General features: G+C 38.8%; 1 protein-coding gene across 1 annotated transcript; it reads left to right on the top strand.

The window, feature by feature from the left end:
- The first annotated feature begins 208 nt into the window (after positions 1 to 208).
- LOC140880323 (histone-lysine N-methyltransferase ASHR1) lies at positions 209 to 4,716 on the top strand. Its single transcript, XM_073284669.1, has 14 exons — positions 209 to 373; positions 458 to 609; positions 772 to 906; positions 1,662 to 1,716; positions 1,813 to 1,937; positions 2,391 to 2,479; positions 2,552 to 2,633; positions 2,734 to 2,838; positions 2,942 to 3,032; positions 3,128 to 3,247; positions 3,496 to 3,602; positions 3,687 to 3,756; positions 4,052 to 4,115; positions 4,393 to 4,716. Exons 1-14 carry the CDS (start codon positions 274 to 276, stop codon positions 4,553 to 4,555), a joined length of 1,458 nt encoding a protein of 485 aa, XP_073140770.1. The 5' UTR covers positions 209 to 273; the 3' UTR covers positions 4,556 to 4,716.
- Positions 4,717 to 26,707: the final 21,991 nt, after the last annotated feature.

Raw genomic sequence — 26,707 nt, 5'->3', positions numbered from 1 at the left:
TACATAAAAATAACAGCACACGTGTGAATACTAATGAGTGAGAATAAAGATGGAATCTTCACGCATAGGATTTACATGGGGAGACAAAGAGCCGGAGGAAATAATGATACAGAAATGGGCATTGGTTTGGGCCGCAAGCGTGAAACTAGGCCGAGAATCAGCAGCCCAAGAACGTGATCGATTTTCCACCTTTCTCTCGTGCAGGCCCTCGATCATCTAACCCAGAAAGAAACAGTTCAGAACGAGGAAAGAGAACTCTTGAGTTCTGCATCAATGGAGGAATTACAGGAAGCATTGAATGATAAGAACTTATCGGTTAGAACAAATCCAGAGAAGGGTCGCTGCCTTTTCACCACTCGTGATTTTTCACCGGGTTTGGAAAAAAAATTACCGATTAATGTTTACACGAACTTGTTGATTTTGTTGTTCTTCAAGACTGTGCTTTTGTGTGTTGCAGGGGAAGTTATCATAAGCGAGGACCCATATGTTTGTGTCCCAAGCAAGAACAAGGAATCGGGTTGCTCGAAATGCGAATGGTGCTTTTCATCCAAAAACCTCAAGAAATGTTCTTCTTGCCATGTTGTTTGGTATTGTGGCAGCTCCTGCCAGGTAATTAAGTTGCGCTAAATTGACTGAAGCTGAATATGTAGATTGTGTGCCAAGTGATTATCTTGATGACTGAATTGGAGTTTCAGTACTGTGATTAAATAGTATTCAGTGGTGTTTACTATTTGTGTTTAATGAAACTTTAATACTTATGATTGGTTTCAGAAATTGGATTGGAAGATGCATCGTGTGGAATGCCAATCCTTGTCTAAAGTTGACGAGGAAAGATTAAAATATCTCACGCCGTCCATACGTTTAATGGTAAAACTATATTTACGAAGACAGCTAGAATACAAGAAGGTGAGAACTAGCATCAAGATTATGGCTGTATACTATCTGTATCTTGCTCATATATTTTTATTTTATAGAAAAAATAATTGCTATTTTGTTGTTGATCAGCGAAGAAATTTTTTTCCAAGCCATACTGGTGGATAGAGGTGATGAATCAAATAGCTTTAGGAATATACTTATCTGACTTGCAAAAAAACAAAATATGGGTGGATCACATTTTGCTTGTATTGTCTCGGCTAAACATATTTCGCCCTGGAGATGTAGAGATTTTAACTGCTATGTTCACATATTGTTTTGTTCGACATGCTTAACTAAACCTAGTGAAGAGTTATAGGTGGCTTTAACAAGGTACAGGTTCAAGTTGTGCACATTAGGAGTTTAAGAGAGACATGTTATGTTGAAATCAGGTACCAAATATGGAAAAACCTATGTTCCAAGGCTTTTGTTAAAGAGCGTGAACGAATGATGGGGATAGAACTTATATGCATACTTCAGTAATAAACATATGCTAATTAACCATGGACAGGAACGGGAGCAAGAACCATAATCTTGAGCTAACATAGGATTTTGGAACAGGTTGATTGGTTCGAAGTGTTCTTGTTATTTTCATCATTGGGTGATTGTACATTAAGGTTCTGCAGTTCGCTTTTACTGTTCTCTGTTAAATTTCCACTTATTTTCCGTTGGTGGAAACATATGTGCTTGTGCAGCTCTCGAAGCTAGATGTTATCTACCAAATGACCATGATGTTTTATTGCTGCTAGATTCTCCTCACCAGTGCGACAGATAATTATAAGCTGGTGGAGGCCTTGGTATCTCGTATCCTTTTGTATTTCTCTGGGCTAGACTCTGTGGTTTCCTTGATATGATGAACCACGATGAACTGGTTTGCTTTTAACTAATTTATTCACTAAGATATGGCTGACGTTGATGAGACACAATTGGTGTTGTACGCTCAGATGGCTAACCTTGTCAATTTGATACTCCAATGGCCAGATTCTGAGATCAACATCAAAGAGATTGCAGAAAATTTTTCCAAGGTAACTCACCAAACTGGGGCCATTTTTTCCTTGTGCGTAACTTCATTGTTATTTCCTACTTTTAAATAAAACTAGGCAAAAATGTAGTGTTGCTTAACACTAAACTGTGCATTTTCCCAGAATAATTTTCTTTGATGTGATTGATTTCATAGCCATTACTGCTCCCAGACAGGAGTGTTGCTTGGATGCATCATTCTTCAGTCTTCTACGAGGAAATGGGAGTGGATGATTAGTTATCCACACCTGTTTCTGGATAAGAATTGAACGTTAATGAAATCTGATGCATGTGTTTCTGTGTATGTGTTTGTTCTGGTGCATTTGTTAGTTGTTCTGGTGCATTTGTTAGTGGAGCATAATGACAATATTGCCATATTTGATTAATATTAATCTGCTGAATCCATTTGATGGCTTGTGTCTCAACGATTGTTTGTGTTTCTTCGCAACGACCCTCAGCTAGCATGCAATGCACATACCATTTGTGACAGTGAACTGATACCTCTCGGAACAGGACTTTACCCAGTCATTTCTATCATAAATCACAGGTAATAGTCATCGATACTTGTTATTCTTCCCCCGCGCCACATTGTTACTTATTATTGGTTTTGGTGTTTTAGCTGTTTACCCAATTCTATTCTAGTATTTGAGGGAAGACTAGCAGTGGTACGAGCTGTGCAACACATACCTAAAGGTGCTGAGGTAACGTGTCTCTTCAAAATCTTTTCATCTGGTGTCTTCAAATTTTCCATTGAAATTTCATGTACTTTGTTTATACATGGATAATTGGCATTGTTACTAGGTGTTGATCAGTTACATAGAAACAGCTGGAAGCACAGTGACTCGGCAAAAGGCTCTTAAAGAACAGTACTTTTTCTCTTGCACTTGTTCACGCTGCATAGAATTGGTACCATCAATATCTTTCCCCACTTTTTTGGTGATATTTAAGTAGTTGACTTTCCTCCATCTGTTTATCTGTGCTTCTAAGCAAGGGGACTTTTATGTTTAAGGGTCAATTTGACGATATCCGAGAAAGTGCTATTCTGGAAGGTTATAGTTGCAAGAATGGTGAATGTAGCGGTTTTCTTCTTCGTGACCATGGTACGTTTTTCGTTATTGATAATATATTTATTCTCCTCGAATTTTCATTGTGCGTCGCTTCAAAGTCATCTCATTTAATCTCTTTGTACATGCAGATGGTACAGGGCTCATATGCCAACAGTGTGGACTTCTTAGGGACAAAGATGAAATAAAAAACATAGCTTATGAAGTTAAATTAATGTCGGAAAAGGCTTCCGTGTTCCTTTCCTCAGGCCGTATCCTTTTAGATTTTGGATTTACAGAAAAATGCATTTGCAGAACTATGATAAAGTGGCTGTGATCATGATATGTAATTTTTAATGAGCAACACTTATCTATGGAAAAATCATATCCCGCAGTCGCTTTTTTAAATACCCCTTATGGATTGGCACCAAATTTCAATTGAGTGGAGAAGGTGAACATTATGTGCTAAAAAGTAGGGAGTTTACTTCTGAAGAATATGTTTATTCTTGACAGAATTCAGGTAATGCTGAGGCAAGTGCTGCTTATATGATGATCGAGAAATTCCAAATGAAGTTAGACCATCCATTTTCAATCAATCTTATGCGGACTAGAGAGACTCTTCTAAAGGCACACTTGGTTCTTTTGTTCCTCTCAGAATTTACTTCCTCGGATCGTTTATATACAGACTCTAATGAAACTTTACTTGTCTAGATATTCATGGAACTTCAAGACTGGAAAGAAGCACTATCATATTGCAGATTAACCATTCCAATTTACGAGAGTACGCATTTATGGGCTTCACATTTCTCCACAAGATAACTTGATGATGGTCCATGGCTATACTGTAAATCAAATATTTGCACGTGCTAAAATTCCAGTTTTCTGATTATTTGATCATGCCCTGAAATTCCAGTTTTATGGTCAATGTAGTAGGTAAAAAATAGGCTAATCTTGTGTCCACTGACTAGCGCGGTAGTGCCCAATCCATTGCATTACTTGGGTCATTTGACATACTGAACGCTAGTTGTGCCTTTTCTTTCCTTGTTTTGAATGCTGAATTCCTGCATTTAACACAGGTGTGTATCCAAGATTCCATCCATTGCTTGGATTGCAATATTATACGTGTGGAAAACTTGAATGGTAAGAATTTTTTGCTTCCCGTTTTCTTCTACTTGTGAAGCTAGCTTTATTCATCCTCTTTTCTTAATTATTTACTGCTGTACGTCTATATGCTGAAATCTGCTAAAGCTGATTCATACATGACCAAAGGTGTTGTACTTGTCTACGTAGTAACATTCTTATTTTCTGTTCATTCATATCATTCCCATGCAATTAGTTTTTCTGACAATTTTCTAGTTCCATTTCATTGATTGATGCCCAGGACCTGCAGCATTTGCTGATGCTCTTGATTTTACAGGTTGCTCGGCGAGACGGAAGAAGCAGTCAAGTCACTTACCAAAGCTTGGGACGTATTGCGAATCACTCATGGAACAAAGACACCTTTCATGATGGAACTTGCGAGTAAGTTGGAAGAAGCTCGCGCGGAGGCTTCGTACAAGCTTCGGCCTCAGAACGACTAATGAGCATAAATGTTGAAACATGTATGTGCTTTCCACCATACAAATTTGTGGGTAAACAATATGTCGAATAATTTTAAATCTATTTTTATCAAACGTTATTGTTATTGTTATTGTTATATAATACTTCATATTATCTCAGCTATTATAATTCTTTTATAACATTTATTTGTATTTTTTAAAAAATATATTCATAAATCAATCAATCTAAATGATTAATACAAAATTATGACAACATTATTCATAATTATTTTTTTTTTTTTTTTTTTTTTTTTTTTTTTTTTTATCGTAACCTGTTCTCATCTTATCTAATCTTTGCTTGATGCTTGAAATAACTATCTCATCTGATCTAATCTTTACAAGACCAAGTTGTTGCTTAAATTAGACACTTGTCTGAACTAGGTGGCAAATTTTTAAAAAATCCCGACCCGTTCCGATTCCCAACCCGTTCCCGTCCCGAATTTTTTTCGTCCCGAACTTTTTCCGTCTCGAGTGTTCGGGATTTTTCTCAACCCGATCAATGTCGGGATCGGGATAGGCAACCCTTCCCGACGGGATTCCCGACCCGAATATAAAAATAATATTTTTTAATAATATTTTTTAATTAAAAAAATTAATTTTTTTTAATTTTATGTTTTAATATTAATGTTTTATAATTATATACCATATAATTTTTTTATATTTATATTTTTTAATATTAACATTGAGTTATAATTTTTTATTTTGTTTTTTTTTATTATTATGAATAATTATATGTTTTTTTATTAATCAAGTAGTTGTTTTAGTTTATTTGTAATGTACTAAAAAAATGTTTTAGTTTTTTAATGGTTATATATAAAGAAATTTTAATTTATTTGCAATGTATTAAGAAATTGTTTGATTTTTTTCATAAATTTTTTTCAAAAAAATATTTTCATAGAATTTCTTTTTTTAAAAAAATATTATTCGGGATTACCCTCTCCTGACCCGACGGGATCCCAAATGTTCGGGATCCCGAACATTCGGGTCCCGACACATATCGGGTGCGGGATCGGGAGAAAAAAAATATCTCAATTCTTATCGGGACGGGAATCGGGTAAGGGGGTTACGGGACGGGTCCCGACCCGATTCCACCCCTAGTCTGAACACAATTGTACTCACAATGTGGCAAGCTACAAGAAACTAAAAGAAACGATACAAACCTAAGAGTTTTGTCTTTCAATACACTCGGAACAAATGTGCTCACGTAACTCAAATCTCACTCATCTTTCTAAGCTTTGGACCTACCTACATACTAGGATTTTTATCTTTTTACAGTTCAGCTATTGTTTAGTACTGTTTAGATCACACTGGTCAAGGTCTACGAGTGAAGAAATGGGCTAACCATGAAATCGATAGCTCGGTAGTTCAGAGCGAGAAGCGTGTAATAAATTATTAAGTCACATGTGCTCGACTTCCAGCCAGAGGAAGCATTCGTGGTTCGAAATGTTGCGAACATGGTCCCTGCTTTCGACAAAGTGCGTACGCTTATTACATTGTATGCATAATTGTTCTGATCGCCAGGGACGGCTCCAACAAAACCCTAATCGAGAAAATATCAGGCCGTGAAGCGCCCTCCTTCAGATGCACTAACAAAATCTTGAAGAGAAGCCGCGGCCTCGCTCGAGCCAAGATCATGTGTAGTATGAAACTAGTACTGTTGAAAAGCCGAACCCGTGTGCTGAAAAAGCTCGTGCCTGGCGGAGAACAAATGGATGAAATCTCTTTGATCAAAGAGACCATAGATTACATCCTTTCGCTTCGGGTTCAAGTCCATGTCATGGGGCGCATGGCTACTGCTGCTGATCGATTAATCCCCTTCAAAACTACTTCATGATCAATCAATCTTTATTTTATTTTTAATTACTAGCTCTATGATATATATATATATGTAGTGACCCTGCATGGAATCACCTACTAACTGGCAACTAATAACATGCATTAAACTTAATACATCAAAATACTTAACAGAGTAACAACGTGCGAAAACTTAACCATAAATTACATATTAGTTTAGTAATATAATTCAGGCTTAATACTGTAATGATACAACCAAATCGAAATCTTAAACAGTAAACATTATACAGCTATATCGAATCCTGCTGTATAATAAAATCCTCAAGGCTCCTGCTCCCTAGTCCTGCCTTGAACTACCAGCTCCGTCCATCCTGCGGCCTGCCTCATGGAATAGGGTGTCCAAGATAACAACTAGGACGTGAGCGCTACGCCCAGTACATAGACATGAGTAAACATATGTATATAATGCATGCAACATGATGACTGGTACAGGGTCATCTGAAAAGTCATGCTCAGAACCGGCGCCATATGAGTGCTGCCACCGCACGGATCAACCTCTGGGTGCAACCACACTCGTCCAGTACACCAGAGTAGACAGACATAAATGCCCCCGCCGTCGCGGTACTCTCAGTGACAGACTATCGAGTATAGAGTTGAGCGGCTCTATAATCAGGTATAACAAGGTATAGGCTCAACGTGTATATGCACATGACATATGGATATAGAAAGTGGTAAATCATATATCATGCCATATAATAATGCCAAATAAATGCAACATATAAACATGTATACTCGCTGGCAATCTCAGTCAATGTGTACGTACCTCTAGGCTAGTTCAAGTATAATAGATCCTAGGTTCCAAGCCTATATTCAAAAGTTCACCGTATCACTACATAAATTCTATAAGCCTTAACTAAGCTAATAAGTACTCCCAAAACTTAAATAGATTCCCGGACCATACCTTCGTCCGTAGTTAGCCCTTTGGAGTCGCTAGTCCCGGATGACTATAACCACACCTTGGTTATTCCAGAACCTCTATTATAACCGATAGGGCCCTCAAGTGTATAACTCACACTATATAACTGAAGAAGGAAACTCGGGAATTCGTATTTCAAAACTGAAGCAAATGAGCCCTATTTATAGTCAAAATCTCGGCAACGATCGGAACCACCGATCTCGGGATCGGAGCTTCCGATTCCAGCTCATTCTGTGCATGTCCGACACGTCGGGATCGGAACCACCGTTCCGGGATCGGAACTTCCGATCGAACCCCCGATCAACACTTGTCAAAACTCACGGCTGAGTCATCGAGTATTGCTGGCTGGCTGAGATCGGAACCTCCGTTCCTGATCGGAACGTCCGATCCCCGTGCATCCGATCTGCTTCCGAAGTGGTCAGGATCGGAGCTTCCGATCTGGCCCAAAGTCAAAAGCCCAAATTCCTCTTCCGAAGTCCAATAACACTCCAAAATAGATCAATTACCAACCCTTAATCATGTTTAACATATTATTATCTTAAAATGAGTTCCGGGTTACTACATTCTCCCCACCTTTAGATATTTCGTCCGCGAAATAACATCTAAAGACAATAAAGATAACAATATGAAACATCAAACCATGTCTTATTACAACAACGGTAATTACATCTTACATGGTAATCAAAAATACAAAGCAAACAACTCAGGATATTCTGCTCGCATACGACTCTCAGTTTCCCAAGTTGCTTCTTCAACGCCTCGGCGCTGCCACTGTACCATCACAAGTGGTATAGTCTTGTTCCGAAGAACTTTCTCCTTCCTGTCTAGGATACGAATTGGTCGTTCAACAAAAGACAGATCTGGCTCTAGCTGAATATCAGTAGACTGAATCACATGAGATTCATCAGATATGTACTGTCGAAGCAACGACACATGAAAAACATTGTGTATACTGGAAAGAGATGGCGGTAAAGCCAAACGATAAGCAAAATCTCCGATTTTCTCCAGTATCTGGAAAGGCCCAATGTAACGAGGAGACAACTTGCCTTTCACACCAAATCTCTTCACCTTCCTGAAAGGTGATACTCGCAGAAAAACATATTCACCAGGCTCAAACTGAAGTGGCCTGCGGCGAATATTCGCATAACTGGCTTGTCTATCTTGAGCAACTTTGATCCTATGCTTGATCAAATCCACCTTGTCTACAATCTGCTGCACCAATTCAGGACCCTCGACTTGCCGTTCCCCGACTTCATCCCAGAATAACGGAGTACGACACCGTCGACCATACAATGCCTCGAAAGGTGCCATATCAATACTACGATGATAACTGTTATTGTAGGCAAATTCAATCAAAGGTAACTGATCCTGCCAAGATAAACCAAAATCCATGACAGAAGAACGTAGCATATCCTCCAGCGTACGAATAGTGCGCTCTGACTGCCCGTCAGTCTCCGGATGATACGCCGTGCTCAAACTCAGAGTGGTACCCAACGCTTCCTGAAAACTACCCCAAAAACGGGAGGTAAATCGCGGATCTCTATCACTGACAATGCTTACAGGAATCCCATGTAATCGCACTATCTCCTGGATGTATAAGCGTGCCATGCGATCATAAGAATACTCCCGGTTATAAGGAATAAAGTGTGCTGATTTCGTCAAACGGTCAACAACGACCCAGATAGCATCACACTGACGTGAAGTCATAGGCAAGTGGGTGACAAAATCCATAGTCACGTGCTCCCACTTCCATTCGGGAATCTCAAGATTCTGCAGTAATCCACCTGGTCGTCGATGTTCAGCCTTGACCTGTTGACAAACCAAACATCTCAAAACAAACTGATAAACACTTCGCTTCATTCCCTTCCACCAGAATCTAGTTCGCAAGTCCTTATACATTTTCATACTTCCAGGATGAACTGATAATCGACTCCTGTGAGCTTGAGATAGAATATCATTCCTGAGCTCCGCAACATTAGGTACAACCACTCTATTGGATAGGCACAATAAACCATCTGCCTGAAAATGGAATCCAGATGTATTAACTCCATTGGCTAGACGTGCCAATCGCTGAGTCTTAACATCAGATATCTGAGCATCTCTGATCCGAGAATACAATGCTGGCTCAGATAGAATAGTATACAAACGAATCCCATTCCTCCCTTTCTTGTGCTTGAGCGTAAAACTCAATGAACAGCACTCTTGAATCATATGAGATATTTCATTAGTCTGAAGTGCAGACAGTCTCACCTGCCGACTCAAGGCATCAGCAGTAAGATTAGCAGAACCTGGATGATATTTGATTTCACAATCATAATCCTTTAGGAGATCCATCCAACGTCTCTGTCGCATATTCAACTCTGCCTGAGTGAATAAATACTTCAAACTCTTGTGATCCGTAAATATCTCAAATTTCTCGCCATAAAGATAATGTCTCCAAATCTTGAGCGCAAATACAATGGCGGCTAACTCGAGATCATGCACTGGATAGTTATTCTCATGCGTCTTCAACTGTCTGTTGGAAAACTGGCGTTCAGATCAATCACGATTGATACCCGGTGCAGCGGAAGTTTAAAAATTTTATTATGGAACAATTCCATAGTGTGGGTATCAACCGTTTAACGATTAAATTATAAGTGTGTGTAAAATTAAATAACTATTATTAAATTTTACCTTCAATCTCGAAGCGAGATTATTGGACACCACACAGATTTCTCTGCGCTTCTTGTATCTCCCTGGAACTGATGAACTTTAATCTCCTTCAATCAGGTCCACGAATAGAGGTTTAATCCCTTTGATAAATTGCACTAGAAAATCTATCAGAAGTTTTCTACGAAGAGAATAAACTAATTTGATTCGCTATTCCAGACTGCAATTCAAAATCACAGACCGGAATTTCTCAGGCAGAGAAAGGGAAGGGGCGGCCGAACTGAGAGGGGAGGCTAGGGTTTTTCGAAAAATCCTGTCTCAATTATGACCAGTTGTGTGTAATTTCTGTACTGCAATAACTTATTTATAATGCAGGCCACTAACACCTTAGGGCCCATTAGTCATAAGTTGAGGCCCGACAAGCAAAGCCCGCATGTTCAGAAATTAATATAAAATTCATCGTGACTCCGATTGATAAACCGATTTTACCAATATGCACAGAAACCATTTCTGCACATTTTAAAGTCAAGATAAATTTTCCTGAATCCGAATTCAGTGGTTTCCAAAAACTGGACATCCCTATGTCATTTTAGGAAATCCTACTCCCTTACTCTTATTTAAGAAGTCCAACTTATTTATTCATTAAATTTAACTCTTTAAATTTAACTATCTCAACGGGGATTAAAACTCCATTACACTGTGTGACCCTCAATGGTTCAGGGATACAGCTAGCCGTGGGCTCACAACTCCTTGTGACTCGGAACAACACTTTCCGACTTGCCCAACGAATCATGGTAAAGCGCCTAGCAACATCGCCCCATGATTCCCTAGGTATCACTGATAGTGCCTACAAGAACCAGTAGATTTTGGTTAGCGTACAGTACGGTCCCTTCATCCATATATCCCGATCGAATCAACAACCATTGGTATATCGAGAGTCGCTCAAGATTCGATAACTATGCAATACATCTTGAAGATCAAATTAGTGACATCGCATGTGCTACTAAGAAACCATTTCTTAAATCACATCAAGTACTCTGGCCAGAGATTCGTCACACTAATATCTCCTCAGATCGCATAGGATATCCACACTCGCAAGTATGTGGTGAATCCTTGACAACAATGCATCGACTCCTATATGTGTTGTAACTGTACCCAATCCCGACACCTGATGACCCCCATAGAGTCGGTAAACGAGTCAAAGCACAGTACTAGCATATAGAGTCTCCATGATGTTTCAAGTAGTAAGGACTAATGGTGTACAACCAAAACCGCGGACTTAATCCACTCGATAAGTGATAACCACTTGGAAAGTCCGGATAGGGTAGTTCGATTATTCATCCTATGAATATCCATTTGCATGCTTCGAACATCTCCATGTTCCCTACCAATGAAACGTGGTACTCCGCATCGCAAATGCTAGTCTCAAACTCGAGCGATCCTTATCCTTATTATCGGACGGCTCAATCGACTAGGAACAGTTTAGAACATACAGTGACTATAAGATGTATTTCATGATAGACATCCCCATGTTCTACCACATCTTACATACACTATAGTATATTCAAGGTCTTTATCAAAACAACAATAGTATATCATAATATAACAATATGAAGAAAGATAAAGTCATTGCCATTAATAAAATGTAAATTATATTAAACAAAAGATCGTTTGTACAAAGAGTCATCAAAGCCCATAGCCACAAGTTGGCTCACTGGGCACCCACTCTTTCAATGTCGAGAAGCATAGGCAATAACATGTCCATGCTGTGTCAACACACATCCCAACCCCTGACCAGAGGCATCAGTATAGACAACATAACCTCCTGATCCAGAAGGTAGAGCTAACACAGGTGCAGTAGTAAGACGTCTACGCAGCTCGTGAAATGACTCCTCACAATCCGAGGACCAAATGAAGGCAACATCTTTCCGTGTAAGCTGAGCCAAAGGCCTTGCCAACTGTGAAAAATTCTCGATGAACCGACGGTAATATCCAGCTAGACCCAAGAAACTACGAATCTCAGCAACCGTCGTCGGACGAGACCAGTTCAACACTGCCTCTATCTTACTAGGATCAACAGATATCCCTTCATTAGAAATCACATGACCGAGAAATACTACCCGATCAAGCCAGAATTCACACTTGCTTAATTTCGCATACAGCTGCTTTTCTCGTAACGTCTGTAGAACAATTCTCAAATGTTGTGCATGCTCATCCTTGTCATGAGAATAGACAAGAATATCATCTATGAAGACGATGACAAATCTATCCAGATAATCTCGAAATACCTGATTCATCAGATTCATAAAGACTGCCGGTGCATTCGTCAAACCGAATGGCATCACCAGAAACTCATAATGCCCGTATCTGGTCCTGAAAGCAGTCGTAGATATATCTGAGTCTCGTACCCGCATCTGATGGTATCCAGATCTCAGATCTATCTTCGAATAAACAGAAGTACCCTGTAGTTGATCGAACAGATCATCAATCCGCGGCAAAGGATACTTATTCTTGATGGTGACACGATTCAACTGCCTGTAATCAATACATAATCGCATCGATCCATCCTTCTTCTTGACAAACAAAACAGGTGCTCCCCACGGAGAAACACTCGGACGAATATATCCCTTATCAAGCAGATCTTGCAACTGCTGTTTCAATTCCCTCATCTCTGACGGTGCCAGACGATAAGGTGCTCGGGATATAGGCGTAGTTCCTAGTACTAGATCAATACCAAATTCAACCTCTCGAACCGGAGGAAAACCAGGAATCTCATCAGGGAATACGTCAGGAAACTCGTTGACAACCGGTAGCTGATCAATACCCGTACTACTCATGGACATATCAACTGCATAGATGAGGTAGCCCTCCCCACCTGACTCCAAGACATGACATGCCTTCAGAGCCGAAACAAGTGGCATCGGAGGTCGCGCACCCTCACCATAAAAGTACCAACTATCACCCTCAATGGGATGAAACTGTACCAGACGCTGATAACAATCCACAGTAGCGTGATACAAAGTCAGCATATCTATTCCCAAAATACAATCAAAATCCGTCATCGCTAATATCATCAAATTAGCCGATAACACATTACCCTCAAATTCCAGAAGGCAACCCATCACTAGACGCTTAGTTACTACTTCCTGCTCCAACGGAGTAGATACAACTAAATCCATATCTAATGATACATATGGTAATCTATGTCTCTTAACGAAGCGACTAGAAATAAAGGAATGCGATGCTCCAGTATCAATTAATACAAGTGCAGGAATACCACATAACAAGAAGTTACCTGCCAACATGCGATCGCTTTCCTCAGTAGCCTGCTCCTGAGACAGAGCAAACACTTGCCCTTGAGTCTGGGGACGATAACCAGAAGAACTCTGTGGTGCTGGCTGTTGACGTGGAAAAATAGAAGCTTGAGATCCAACCTGGGATCCCGATCCACTAGCAGAACCCATACGCTGAGGACAATCTCTCCGCAGATGTCCCTGCTGACCACAAATATAACACGCCCCAGTAGCTCTCCGACATGAAGCTGCAGGATGCTTCCCTCCACAATGGCTACAAAACTCCTCCTTCTTCTTCTTCTTCCCAAAGCGGAAAGTACCTTGCGAACCACGAGAACCAGACGAAGTAGTAGGAGTAGAAGAAGACGTAGGTACAGATGGCACAACAGATTGAGCTCGAGGCTCAACAAATCCACTAGGCTGTGCTGGCATCATCAACTGTCCACGCCTGTTGCTGGTCTCCACAAGACGGCAACGGTTCACCAAAGTCTCATAAGACACCGGGTCATCACAGACGACAACCTGAGAGTAGATATCTTGGTTCAGGCCTTGCAGAAAGATATCATACTTTGACGCATCACTCACATTGATATGAGGACTGAAAGGTAGCAGATCAAGAAATCGCTGCTGATACTGATCAATAGTCATTGATCCTTGCCTCAAAGTAAGCAACTCCATAGATCGTGCTTGGCGAACAGCCGGAGGAAAATATAATTTCTGAAACTCCCGACAGAAATCCCCCCAAGTCACCTGTCCTCTCTCAGTACGTGCCTGAGCAACCTTGGCATCCCACCAAAAACGTGCTCTATCCTCTAGAACGAATTCTAGAACTTCCAGTTTCTGCTCCTCAGTACACTCGAAAGCTCGGAACGTGCTCTCAAGTTTAGACATCCAGCTTCTAGCTTGTTCAGGATTCTCGCCTCCCACTAAGGGTTTCGGTCCTACCTGCATGAACTTATTGATAGAGTAGCGACGTCTACCCTCATGATGACGATGTTGATCATCATGATGGCGGTGACGATGATGATGACCACCTCCCTGGCCAACACTACCGTGACTCTCGTCAGCTATATCCTGAAAAGAATTGCACATTAAAATCCCAAATGCGCAAGAATTACTCAAGACTAAACTAAATCCCAAGTACTAATCCCAAAATCTATGCATGCTCTGATACCAAAAATGTAGTGACCCTGCATGGAAGCACCTACTAACTGGCAACTAATAGCATGCATTAAACTTAATACATCAAAATACTTAACAGAGTAACAACGTGCGGAAACTTAACCATAAATTATATATTAGTTTAGTAATATAATTCAGGCTTAATACTGTAATGATACAACCAAATCGAAATCTTAAACAGTAAACATTATACAGCTATATCGAATCCTGCTGTATAATAAAATCCTCAAGGCTCCTGCTCCCTAGTCCTGCCTTGAACTACCAGCTCCGTCCATCCTGCGACCTGCCCCATGGAATAGGGTGTCCAAGATAACAACTAGGACGTGAGCGCTACGCCCAGTACATAGACATGAGTAAACATATGTATATAATGCATGCAACATGATGACTGGTACAGGGTCATCTGAAAAGTCATGCTCAGAACCGGCGCCATATGAGTGCTGCCACCGCACGGATCAATCTCTGGGTGCAACCACACTCGTCCAGTACACCAGAGTAGACAGACATAAATGCCCCCGCCGTCGCGGTACTCTCAGTGACAGACTATCGAGTATAGAGCTGAGCGGCTCTATAATCAGGTATAACAAGGTATAGGCTCAACGTGTATATGCACATGACATATGGATATAGAAAGTGGTAAATCATATATCATGCCATATAATAATGCCAAATAAATGCAACATATAAACATGTATACTCGCTGGCAATCTCAGTCAATGTGTACGTACCTCTAGGCTAGTTCAAGTATAATAGATCCTAGGTTCCAAGCCTATATTCAAAAGTTCACCGTATCACTACATAAATTCTATAAGCCTTAACTAAGCTAATAAGTACTCCCAAAACTTAAATAGATTCCCGGACCATACCTTCGTCCGTAGTTAGCCCTTTGGAGTCGCTAGTCCCGGATGACTATAACCACACCTTGGTTATTCCAGAACCTCTATTATAACCGATAGGGCCCTCAAGTGTATAACTCACACTATATAACTGAAGAAGGAAACTCGGGAATTCGTATTTCAAAACTGAAGCAAATGAGCCCTATTTATAGTCAAAATCTCGGCAATGATCGGAACCACCGATCTCGGGATCGGAGCTTCCGATTCCAGCTCATTCTGTGCATGTCCGACACGTCGGGATCGGAACCACCGTTCCGGGATCGGAACTTCCGATCGAACCCCCGATCAACACTTGTCAAAACTCACGGCTGAGTCATCGAGTATTGCTGGCTGGCTGAGATCGGAACCTCCGTTCCTGATCGGAACGTCCGATCCCCGTGCATCCGATCTGCTTCCGAAGTGGTCAGGATCGGAGCTTCCGATCTGGCCCAAAGTCAAAAGCCCAAATTCCTCTTCCGAAGTCCAATAACACTCCAAAATAGATCAATTACCAACCCTTAATCATGTTTAACATATTATTATCTTAAAATGAGTTCCGGGTTACTACATTCTCCCCACCTTTAGATATTTCGTCCGCGAAATAACATCTAAAGACAATAAAGATAACAATATGAAACATCAAACCATGTCTTATTACAACAACGGTAATTACATCTTACATGGTAATCAAAAATACAAAGCAAACAACTCAGGATATTCTGCTCGCATACGACTCTCAGTTTCCCAAGTTGCTTCTTCAACGCCTCGGCGCTGCCACTGTACCATCACAAGTGGTATAGTCTTGTTCCGAAGAACTTTCTCCTTCCTGTCTAGGATACGAATTGGTCGTTCAACAAAAGACAGATCTGGCTCTAGCTGAATATCAGTAGACTGAATCACATGAGATTCATCAGCTATGTACTGTCGAAGCAACGACACATGAAAAACATTGTGTATACTGGAAAGAGATGGCGATAAAGCCAAACGATAAGCAACATCTCCGATTTTCTCCAGTATCTGGAAAGGCCCAATGTAACGAGGAGACAACTTGCCTTTCACACCAAATCTCATCACCTTCCTGAAAGGTGATACTCGCAGAAAAACATATTCACCAGGCTCAAACTGAAGTGGCCTGCGGCGAATATTCGCATAACTGGCTTGTCTATCTTGAGCAACTTTGATCCTATGCTTGATCAAATCCACCTTGTCTACAATCTGCTGCACCAATTCAGGACCCTCGACTTGCCGTTCCCCGACTTCATCCCAGAATAACGGAGTACGACACCGTCGACCATACAATGCCTCGAAAGGTGCCATATCAATACTACGATGATAACTGTTATTGTAGGCAAATTCAATCAAAGGTAACTGATCCTGCCAAGATAAACCAAAATCCATGACAGAAGAACGTAGCATATCCTCCAGCGTACGAATAGTGCGCTCTGACTGCCCGTCAGTCTCCGGATGATACGCCGTGCTCAAACTCAGAGTGGTACCCAACGCTTCCTGAAAACTACCCCAAAAACGGGAGGTAAATCGCGGATCTCTATCACTGACAATGCTTACAGGAATCCCATGTAATCGCACTATCTCCTGGATGTATAAGCGTGCCATGCGATCATAAGAATACTCCCGGTTATAAGGAATAAAGTGTGCTGATTTCGTCAAACGGTCAACAACGACCCAGATAGCATCACACTGACGTGAAGTCATAGGCAAGTGGGTGACAAAATCCATAGTCACGTGCTCCCACTTCCATTCGGGAATCTCAAGATTCTGCAGTAATCCACCTGGTCGTCGATGTTCAGCCTTGACCTGTTGACAAACCAAACATCTCAAAACAAACTGATAAACACTTCGCTTCATTCCCTTCCACCAGAATCTAGTTCGCAAGTCCTTATACATTTTCATACTTCCAGGATGAACTGATAATCGACTCCTGTGAGCTTGAGATAGAATATCATTCCTGAGCTCCGCAACATTAGGTACAACCACTCTATTGGATAGGCACAATAAACCATCTGCCTGAAAATGGAATCCAGATGTATTAACTCCATTGGCTAGACGTGCCAATCGCTGAGTCTTAACATCAGATATCTGAGCATCTCTGATCCGAGAATACAATGCTGGCTCAGATAGAATAGTATACAAACGAATCCCATTCCTCCCTTTCTTGTGCTTGAGCGTAAAACTCAATGAACAGCACTCTTGAATCATATGAGATATTTCATTAGTCTGAAGTGCAGACAGTCTCACCTGCCGACTCAAGGCATCAGCAGTAAGATTAGCAGAACCTGGATGATATTTGATTTCACAATCATAATCCTTTAGGAGATCCATCCAACGTCTCTGTCGCATATTCAACTCTGCCTGAGTGAATAAATACTTCAAACTCTTGTGATCCGTAAATATCTCAAATTTCTCGCCATAAAGATAATGTCTCCAAATCTTGAGCGCAAATACAATGGCGGCTAACTCGAGATCATGCACTGGATAGTTATTCTCATGCGTCTTCAACTGTCGAGAAGCATAGGCAATAACATGTCCATGCTGTGTCAACACACATCCCAACCCCTGACCAGAGGCATCAGTATAGACAACATAACCTCCTGATCCAGAAGGTAGAGCTAACACAGGTGCAGTAGTAAGACGTCTACGCAGCTCGTGAAATGACTCCTCACAATCCGAGGACCAAATGAAGGCAACATCTTTCCGTGTAAGCTGAGCCAAAGGCCTTGCCAACTGTGAAAAATTCTCGATGAACCGACGGTAATATCCAGCTAGACCCAAGAAACTACGAATCTCAGCAACCGTCGTCGGACGAGACCAGTTCAACACTGCCTCTATCTTACTAGGATCAACAGATATCCCTTCATTAGAAATCACATGACCGAGAAATACTACCCGATCAAGCCAGAATTCACACTTGCTTAATTTCGCATACAGCTGCTTTTCTCGTAACGTCTGTAGAACAATTCTCAAATGTTGTGCATGCTCATCCTTGTCATGAGAATAGACAAGAATATCATCTATGAAGACGATGACAAATCTATCCAGATAATCTCGAAATACCTGATTCATCAGATTCATAAAGACTGCCGGTGCATTCGTCAAACCGAATGGCATCACCAGAAACTCATAATGCCCGTATCTGGTCCTGAAAGCAGTCGTAGATATATCTGAGTCTCGTACCCGCATCTGATGGTATCCAGATCTCAGATCTATCTTCGAATAAACAGAAGTACCCTGTAGTTGATCGAACAGATCATCAATCCGCGGCAAAGGATACTTATTCTTGATGGTGACACGATTCAACTGCCTGTAATCAATACATAATCGCATCGATCCATCCTTCTTCTTGACAAACAAAACAGGTGCTCCCCACGGAAAAACACTCGGACGAATATATCCCTTATCAAGCAGATCTTGCAACTGCTGTTTCAATTCCCTCATCTCTGACGGTGCCAGACGATAAGGTGCTCGGGATATAGGCGTAGTTCTTGGTACTAGATCAATACCAAATTCAACCTCTCGAACCGGAGGAAAACCAGGAATCTCATCAGGGAATACGTCAGGAAACTCGCTGACAACCGGTAGCTGATCAATACCCGTACTACTCATGGACATATCAACTGCATAGATGAGGTAGCCCTCCCCACCTGACTCCAAGACATGACATGCCTTCAGAGCCGAAACAAGTGGCATCGGAGGTCGCGCACCCTCACCATAAAAGTACCAACTATCACCCTCAATGGGATGAAACTGTACCAGACGCTGATAACAATCCACAGTAGCGTGATACAAAGTCAGCATATCTATTCCCAAAATACAATCAAAATCCGTCATCGCTAATATCATCAAATTAGCCGATAACACATTACCCTCAAATTCCAGAAGGCAACCCATCACTAGACGCTTAGTTACTACTTCCTGCTCCAACGGAGTAGATACAACTAAATCCATATCTAATGATACATATGGTAATCTATGTCTCTTAACGAAGCGACTAGAAATAAAGGAATGCGATGCTCCAGTATCAATTAATACAAGTGCAGGAATACCACATAACAAGAAGTTACCTGCCAACATGCGATCGCTTTCCTCAGTAGCCTGCTCCTGAGACAGAGCAAACACTTGCCCTTGAGTCTGGGGACGATAACCAGAAGAACTCTGTGGTGCTGGCTGCTGACGTGGAAAAATAGAAGCTTGAGATCCAACCTGGGATCCCGATCCACTAGCAGAACCCATACGCTGAGGACAATCTCTCCGCAGATGTCCCTGCTGACCACAAATATAACACGCCCCAGTAGCTCTCCGACATGAAGCTGCAGGATGCTTCCCTCCACAATGGCTACAAAAATCCTCCTTCTTCTTCTTCTTCCCAAAGAGGAAAGTACCTTGCGAACCACGAGAACCAGACGAAGTAGTAGGAGTAGAAGAAGACGTAGGTACAGATGGCACAACAGATTGAGCTCGAGGCTCAACAAATCCACTAGGCTGTGCTGGCATCATCAACTGTCCACGCCTGTTGCTGGTCTCCACAAGACGGCAACGGTTCACCAAAGTCTCATAAGACACCGGGTCATCACAGACGACAACCTGAGAGTAGATATCTTGGTTCAGGCCTTGCAGAAAGATATCATACTTTGACGCATCACTCACATTGATATGAGGACTGAAAGGTAGCAGATCAAGAAATCGCTGCTGATACTGATCAATAGTCATTGATCCTTGCCTCAAAGTAAGCAACTCCATAGATCGTGCTTGGCGAACAGCCGGAGGAAAATATAATTTCTGAAACTCCCGACAGAAATCCCCCCAAGTCACCTGTCCTCTCTCAGTACGTGCCTGAGCAACCTTGGCATCCCACCAAAAACGTGCTCTATCCTCTAGAACGAATTCTAGAACTTCCAGTTTCTGCTCCTCAGTACACTCGAAAGCTCGGAACGTGCTCTCAAGTTTAGACGTCCAGCTTCTAGCTTGTTCAGGATTCTCGCCTCCCACTAAGGGTTTCGGTCCTACCTGCATGAACTTATTGATAGAGTAGCGACATCTACCCTCATGATGACGATGTTGATCATCATGATGGCGGTGACGATGATGATGACCACCTCCCTGGCCAACACTACCGTGACTCTCGTCAGCTATATCCTGAAAAGAATTGCACATTAAAATCCCAAATGCGCAAGAATTACTCAAGACTAAACTAAATCCCAAGTACTAATCCCAAAATCTATGCATGCTCTGATACCAAAAATGTAGTGACCCTGCATGGAAGCACCTACTAACTGGCAACTAATAGCATGCATTAAACTTAATACATCAAAATACTTAACAGAGTAACAACGTGCGGAAACTTAACCATAAATTATATATTAGTTTAGTAATATAATTCAGGCTTAATACTGTAATGATACAACCAAATCGAAATCTTAAACAGTAAACATTATACAGCTATATCGAATCCTGCTGTATAATAAAATCCTCAAGGCTCCTGCTCCCTAGTCCTGCCTTGAACTACCAGCTCCGTCCATCCTGCGACCTGCCCCATGGAATAGGGTGTCCAAGATAACAACTAGGACGTGAGCGCTACGCCCAGTACATAGACATGAGTAAACATATGTATATAATGCATGCAACATGATGACTGGTACAGGGTCATCTGAAAAGTCATGCTCAGAACCGGCGCCATATGAGTGCTGCCACCGCACGGATCAACCTCTGGGTGCAACCACACTCGTCCAGTACACCAGAGTAGACAGACATAAATGCCCCCGCCGTCGCGGTACTTTCAGTGACAGACTATCGAGTATAGAGCTGAGCGGCTCTATAATCAGGTATAACAAGGTATAGGCTCAACGTGTATATGCACATGACATATGGATATAGAAAGCGGTAAATCATATATCATGCCATATAATAATGCCAAATAAATGCAACATATAAACATGTATACTCGCTGGCAATCTCAGTCAATGTGTACGTACCTCTAGGCTAGTTCAAGTATAATAGATCCTAGGTTCCAAGCCTATATTCAAAAGTTCACCGTATCACTACATAAATTCTATAAGCCTTAACTAAGCTAATAAGTACTCCCAAAACTTAAATAGATTCCCGGACCATACCTTCGTCCGTAGTTAGCCCTTTGGAGTCGCTAGTCCCGGATGACTATAACCACACCTTGGTTATTCCAGAACCTCTATTATAACCGATAGGGCCCTCAAGTGTATAACTCACACTATATAACTGAAGAAGGAAACTCGGGAATTCGTATTTCAAAACTGAAGCAAATGAGCCCTATTTATAGCCAAAATCTCGGCAACGATCGGAACCACCGATCTCGGGATCGGAGCTTCCGATTCCAGCTCATTCTGTGCATGTCCGACACGTCGGGATCGGAACCACCGTTCCAGGATCGGAACTTCCGATCGAACCCCCGATCAACACTTGTCGAAACTCACGGCTGAGTCATCGAGTATTGCTGGCTGGCTGAGATCGGAACCTCCGTTCCTGATCGGAACGTCCGATCCCCGTGCATCCGATCTGCTTCCGAAGTGGTCAGGATCGGAGCTTCCGAACTGGGATCGGAGCTTCCGAACTGGCCCAAAGTCAAAAGCCCAAATTCCTCTTCCGAAGTCCAATAACACTCCAAAATAGATCAATTACCAACCCTTAATCATGTTTAACATATTATTATCTTAAAATAAGTTCCGGGTTACTACATATATATATTAGAAAATGTATACGTGCGTTGCACGTGGAGAACATACGATACGATGAAGTAATTAAAATTCAAAACAAAACTAAAACAAAAACTCCAATAAGACATTTTCACGAGTCAACTTTGTGAGATTGATTCCTTATTTAGGTCACTCATGAAAAAATATTAATTTTTATGTCAAAAGTATTATTTTTATTTGTAAATATGAGCAATCCATGAGATCGTCTCACTAGAGATCTACGCTAAAATTAATTAACTCAACAAAATATAACTAAAATTCAACAATTCATGTTAATTACTCATATTAACCAAAAAAAATATGTCCTTTTTATAATTTTTTAAAGATTTGAATTACTACATTCTTTCAAATATCTGTTTTTATTTTATCATTTTTTTTTGTCATATTCTTATCGTAATGATATTTTATCATGTTTTATTAAGATAATTTATAAATGTAAATCACAAAAAAACATTGGTTGAAAAAAATGATTACAAATTAGAAAATTAGAAACTCTAAACAATCATATCAAATCGATATTTTATTGTGTTTTATTTACGTAATTTAAAGAAGAAAATCACAACAAAATGTTTGTTGCAAATTTTTTTTATTTAAACACATAAGTTAAAATAGACATGAGATTCTCATGCATAAGTACATACAACAGAGTATCCTGAGTTATCCAGTCTATATTTGAGTGTTTCTAGCCATATTATTGAGGGCTAGCAAGGAGTACGTAGTGTGCTACTGAGATCATATTAAAATTGTGCTCAATTGCAGGGCTCTCGAATTCTACGGATTAACGACATATGAAAGATAATCTCGAATACTTAATAGTTATTGGGAGTATATATTGACTGAGACATCCAACTGAGTATGCATTTTATATGTTGTAGTATTATATGTCATATTATGCATGATTATCATGTAATGTATATATGAACATGTACTAATAACGTTTTTCCTGATATCAGTTGAGATAGTCAGTTGAGTAGGGTCGCTCAGCTCTTGTTTTTCCCTTTTTCGATTGGTTTTCTTTCATCTTTCTTTGGATTTGGACATTCTGCTATGAAATGTCCAATTTTTTCACAGCTAAAACATGTTCTTGGTTCCTCAGCTGATAAACATGTTCTTGGTTCCTCAGCTGATTCCATTTTTTGGAAATTTCTTCTATAAAACCCTTCATGGTTTTTCCTCATAAACTTTCCAAATTTTCTTACAAATAGTGACATAGCATCACTACTCAACTGTTCAGCTGTTTTTTTTTTGTTGTTGAAATTGGAGATTCCACTTTGACTGCTGCTAAATTGGTCAGCTGAGATGTAGACTGGCCTTCTTCCCTTGTTAATTTTTAGCTCAAACTCATATGCTTTGAGATTAGCAAATAAGTCGTGAAGTTTGAGTTTGTTCAAGTGTTTAGATTCTCTCATAGTCATGGTATTACATCCCATTCTTTTGGGAGGCCTCGAATAAATTTCAATATGATTTCATGATTTGGGTAGGTTTTTTCCAGAGCATTTAGTTCAATCACAATATTGCTGACTCTCTCGTCAAATTCTGACATGGATTGACCTTGCTTCATTTTAATGTTATCAAACTTCTGTGTTGCTACAGATAGTTTGTTTTTCTTTGTCTACTCATTTCGAGGTTTCTACACTCTAAGCATGAGTTTTAATATTTTTAATATCGGTTGACCAAAGTGGAAAAGTAGTCATGCTTTATGCATTGCTCCATTCAAATCCTTGCTTATATCATGGACACCACATTTGGTGGTGCAACTTGCAAGTTGTTCAGGAGATGAATCAATGTTCAATTAATTATCAGGACCTAGGAGCATAGGACATCGTTTGTTTTAATTAAATATATTTCTATTTTTTATTTTACTTCGATTGAGTTGTATAATTAATTCTCAAGTTTTTTGCTATATTCAGCTATTTATATTTTAATATTTAATTAAGTTCATTACTTCTTTATCGAGTGATTATTAGTGGATCCCGGACGTGAGGAACATACGTTTGAGTAATTAAAATTTGAAAGAAAATTAAAAACAACTCCTGTAAGACGATCTGACAAGTCAATTTTATGAGATCTATTTCTTATTTAGGACACATGAAAAATTATTAATTTTTATGTCAAAATTATTATTTTATTTGTCAATATGAACATGGTTGACTCGTCTTAAGAATAAAAATCTGTGAGACAATTTCACAAAATACCTACCCAAAAATTAATTAACTCAACAGAAGATAATGAAATAGTATTAAATTTCAAAAATTAATTCATGTTAATTACTCATATGTGACTAAATTGAAAAAAAAACTTAAAAAAAATTAAAAAATTGGAATAATCAATTTTTTCTCATATCTGATTTTATCGTATAAATTTTTGTCATATTTTTATCGCAATGATCTTTTACCATGTTTTATTAAAATAATTTATAAATGTAATCCACAAAAAAACGTTGTTTGGAAAAAAATATTTCAATTTATAAAATTAGAAATTCTAAAAAAACATATCAAAATGATATTTTATTTTTTTTTATTTATGTAATTTATAAATAAAAATCACAAAAAATTTTAGCTGCAAAAAACTTTAATTTAAACACATAAGTTTAAATAGACGCGAGATTCTCATTCCTAAGTGCAAGTCAGTTTAAATTTAAGTATTTCTAACCATACTATCGAGGGCTAGCAAGGAGCAATGTGCTACCGAGGTCGTAGCAAAAATGTGATTATGAGTTGAGGTGCTCTCGACTTCTGCGGACTAACGATAGATGAAATTATTTTCTCGAATCCTTAATAGTTATTTGTAGTATCTATTGGATTAGAAGATACTTCTAGGTACCGTTTGGTGCACCATATTATTGATTCATGTATAAGTTATCTCTCGCCATATTATTTATCAATATATTAATTATTAATTTTACATCAATCAAACCATTGAATTTAAATTACTTTATTACCCCTTATAAATAATATTATTTATATTTTATTTAATGTTAAAAACAAAATGGTCATTTAGCTTTTTTATATAAAATTTAATCTACCAAATCAAATAAATTATAATCTATCCATCAATCCAATATTATATTAACTATCATTTCTTATTTATTTTTTTATTATATTATATTACTTATCTATATATTATTTATCTCATCTCTCAACCAAACGGTACCCTAGATTAAAAAAATATTGATATGATGTTCACTTATCTTTAGGTTGAGACTTTAGACTTTGTGATCGTAAACCAATTTTTTAGAGGTACATAGGTATTGACATATATATCTAGCTAAGTATGCATGTTTATGTATTGCATATTATCTATCATATGATGTATTTTTATCCTGTCATGTTATGTATGAACATGTGATAATCACGTTGAGTTTGATATCCCTTGACATAGACAGTTTTGTTGAGTCGCTCAGCTCTTGTTTCTTGTAATCATGTGACAACCACTGGCCGGATCAATAAAACAACGTGTGCGGTTACTCCGAACAATGTTTGTCCAAGATCATTATCACTATTTGAGGACATCACATTCGAATGGGCAACTTACAAGTTGTTCAGGAGGTGAATCATTGTTTAGTTAGTTATTTCAGTATTTGAGGACACCACATTCGAAGGGAAAACTTACAAGTTGTTCAGGATGTGAATCATTGTTTAGTTAGTTATCAGGTTCTAGGATCATAGACCAGAGGGTACTGTTGGTTTTAATTTAAGAAAATTTCTATCCTTTATTATAATTCGAATATGTTATATAATTAATTCTCAAGTTTTCTGTTATCTTCAGTTATTTATGAGTTAATGTTGTAATTAAGTTAATTATATGGTTATCAAATTATTGGTAGTGAATCTCGATAGGGTAACAAGTAGAAATAATTTAGAAATTAAAAATTTAAACAAAAAAATATCACATTAATTTTTTTAACCATATTTTATTTAATTAGTTTCAAAATACAAACCTTAAAATAAAAAAATAAATTAGATATCAAAAATCAAGCAACATGATATAGTTGATATTATCATTTAAATATATAATTTATTGATATAATTTGATTATTGACCACATATAAAATAAAAATCAGCGTTAAAAATTTAAAACTGTGAAAAAAAATACATATAACTTTTATATTTGCACATATAATTTTGGGCTAATTGCTACAAGTAAAATCAAGAGATTATAGAATTATAAAATAAAAAAAAATTGTATCACAATGATATTTTATCATATTTTATTAAGTAAATGATAAATATAATTAAAATATTTTTGTTGCATAGTTTTTTTTTTTATAAAAAAAACATATTAGTTGTAGTCAACGCCACAAAGTAATGGTTGCAACGAAATTAATTTAAGCACATGAGTTCTAACTTTATTTTTAAAATAATCAATGGACATAAAGATAAAGTGTGATAAAAAAACCAAACAAACAATGACAAAAAAAATAATTAATGAGAAAATGAAAACAAAAAAATTAATTCTAGCCTTATTTTAAAAATAATCAATAGACTTGTTAAAGATAAAATATTATTAAAAATAAATAAATAAACAATGCACAAAACAATTAATGAGGAAATAAAAAACAATTAAATTAATTTGTAAATTTAAACTAAAAAATATTGGTTTCAAAAAATTTTTTATTTGAAAAT

The sequence above is a fragment of the Henckelia pumila genome, chromosome 1, assembly GCF_033568475.1.
Source record: "Henckelia pumila isolate YLH828 chromosome 1, ASM3356847v2, whole genome shotgun sequence".
NCBI lineage: Eukaryota > Viridiplantae > Streptophyta > Magnoliopsida > Lamiales > Gesneriaceae > Henckelia > Henckelia pumila.
Note: the sequence above shows the minus strand (reverse complement) of the source record. Positions and strands in the feature narration are given on the sequence as shown.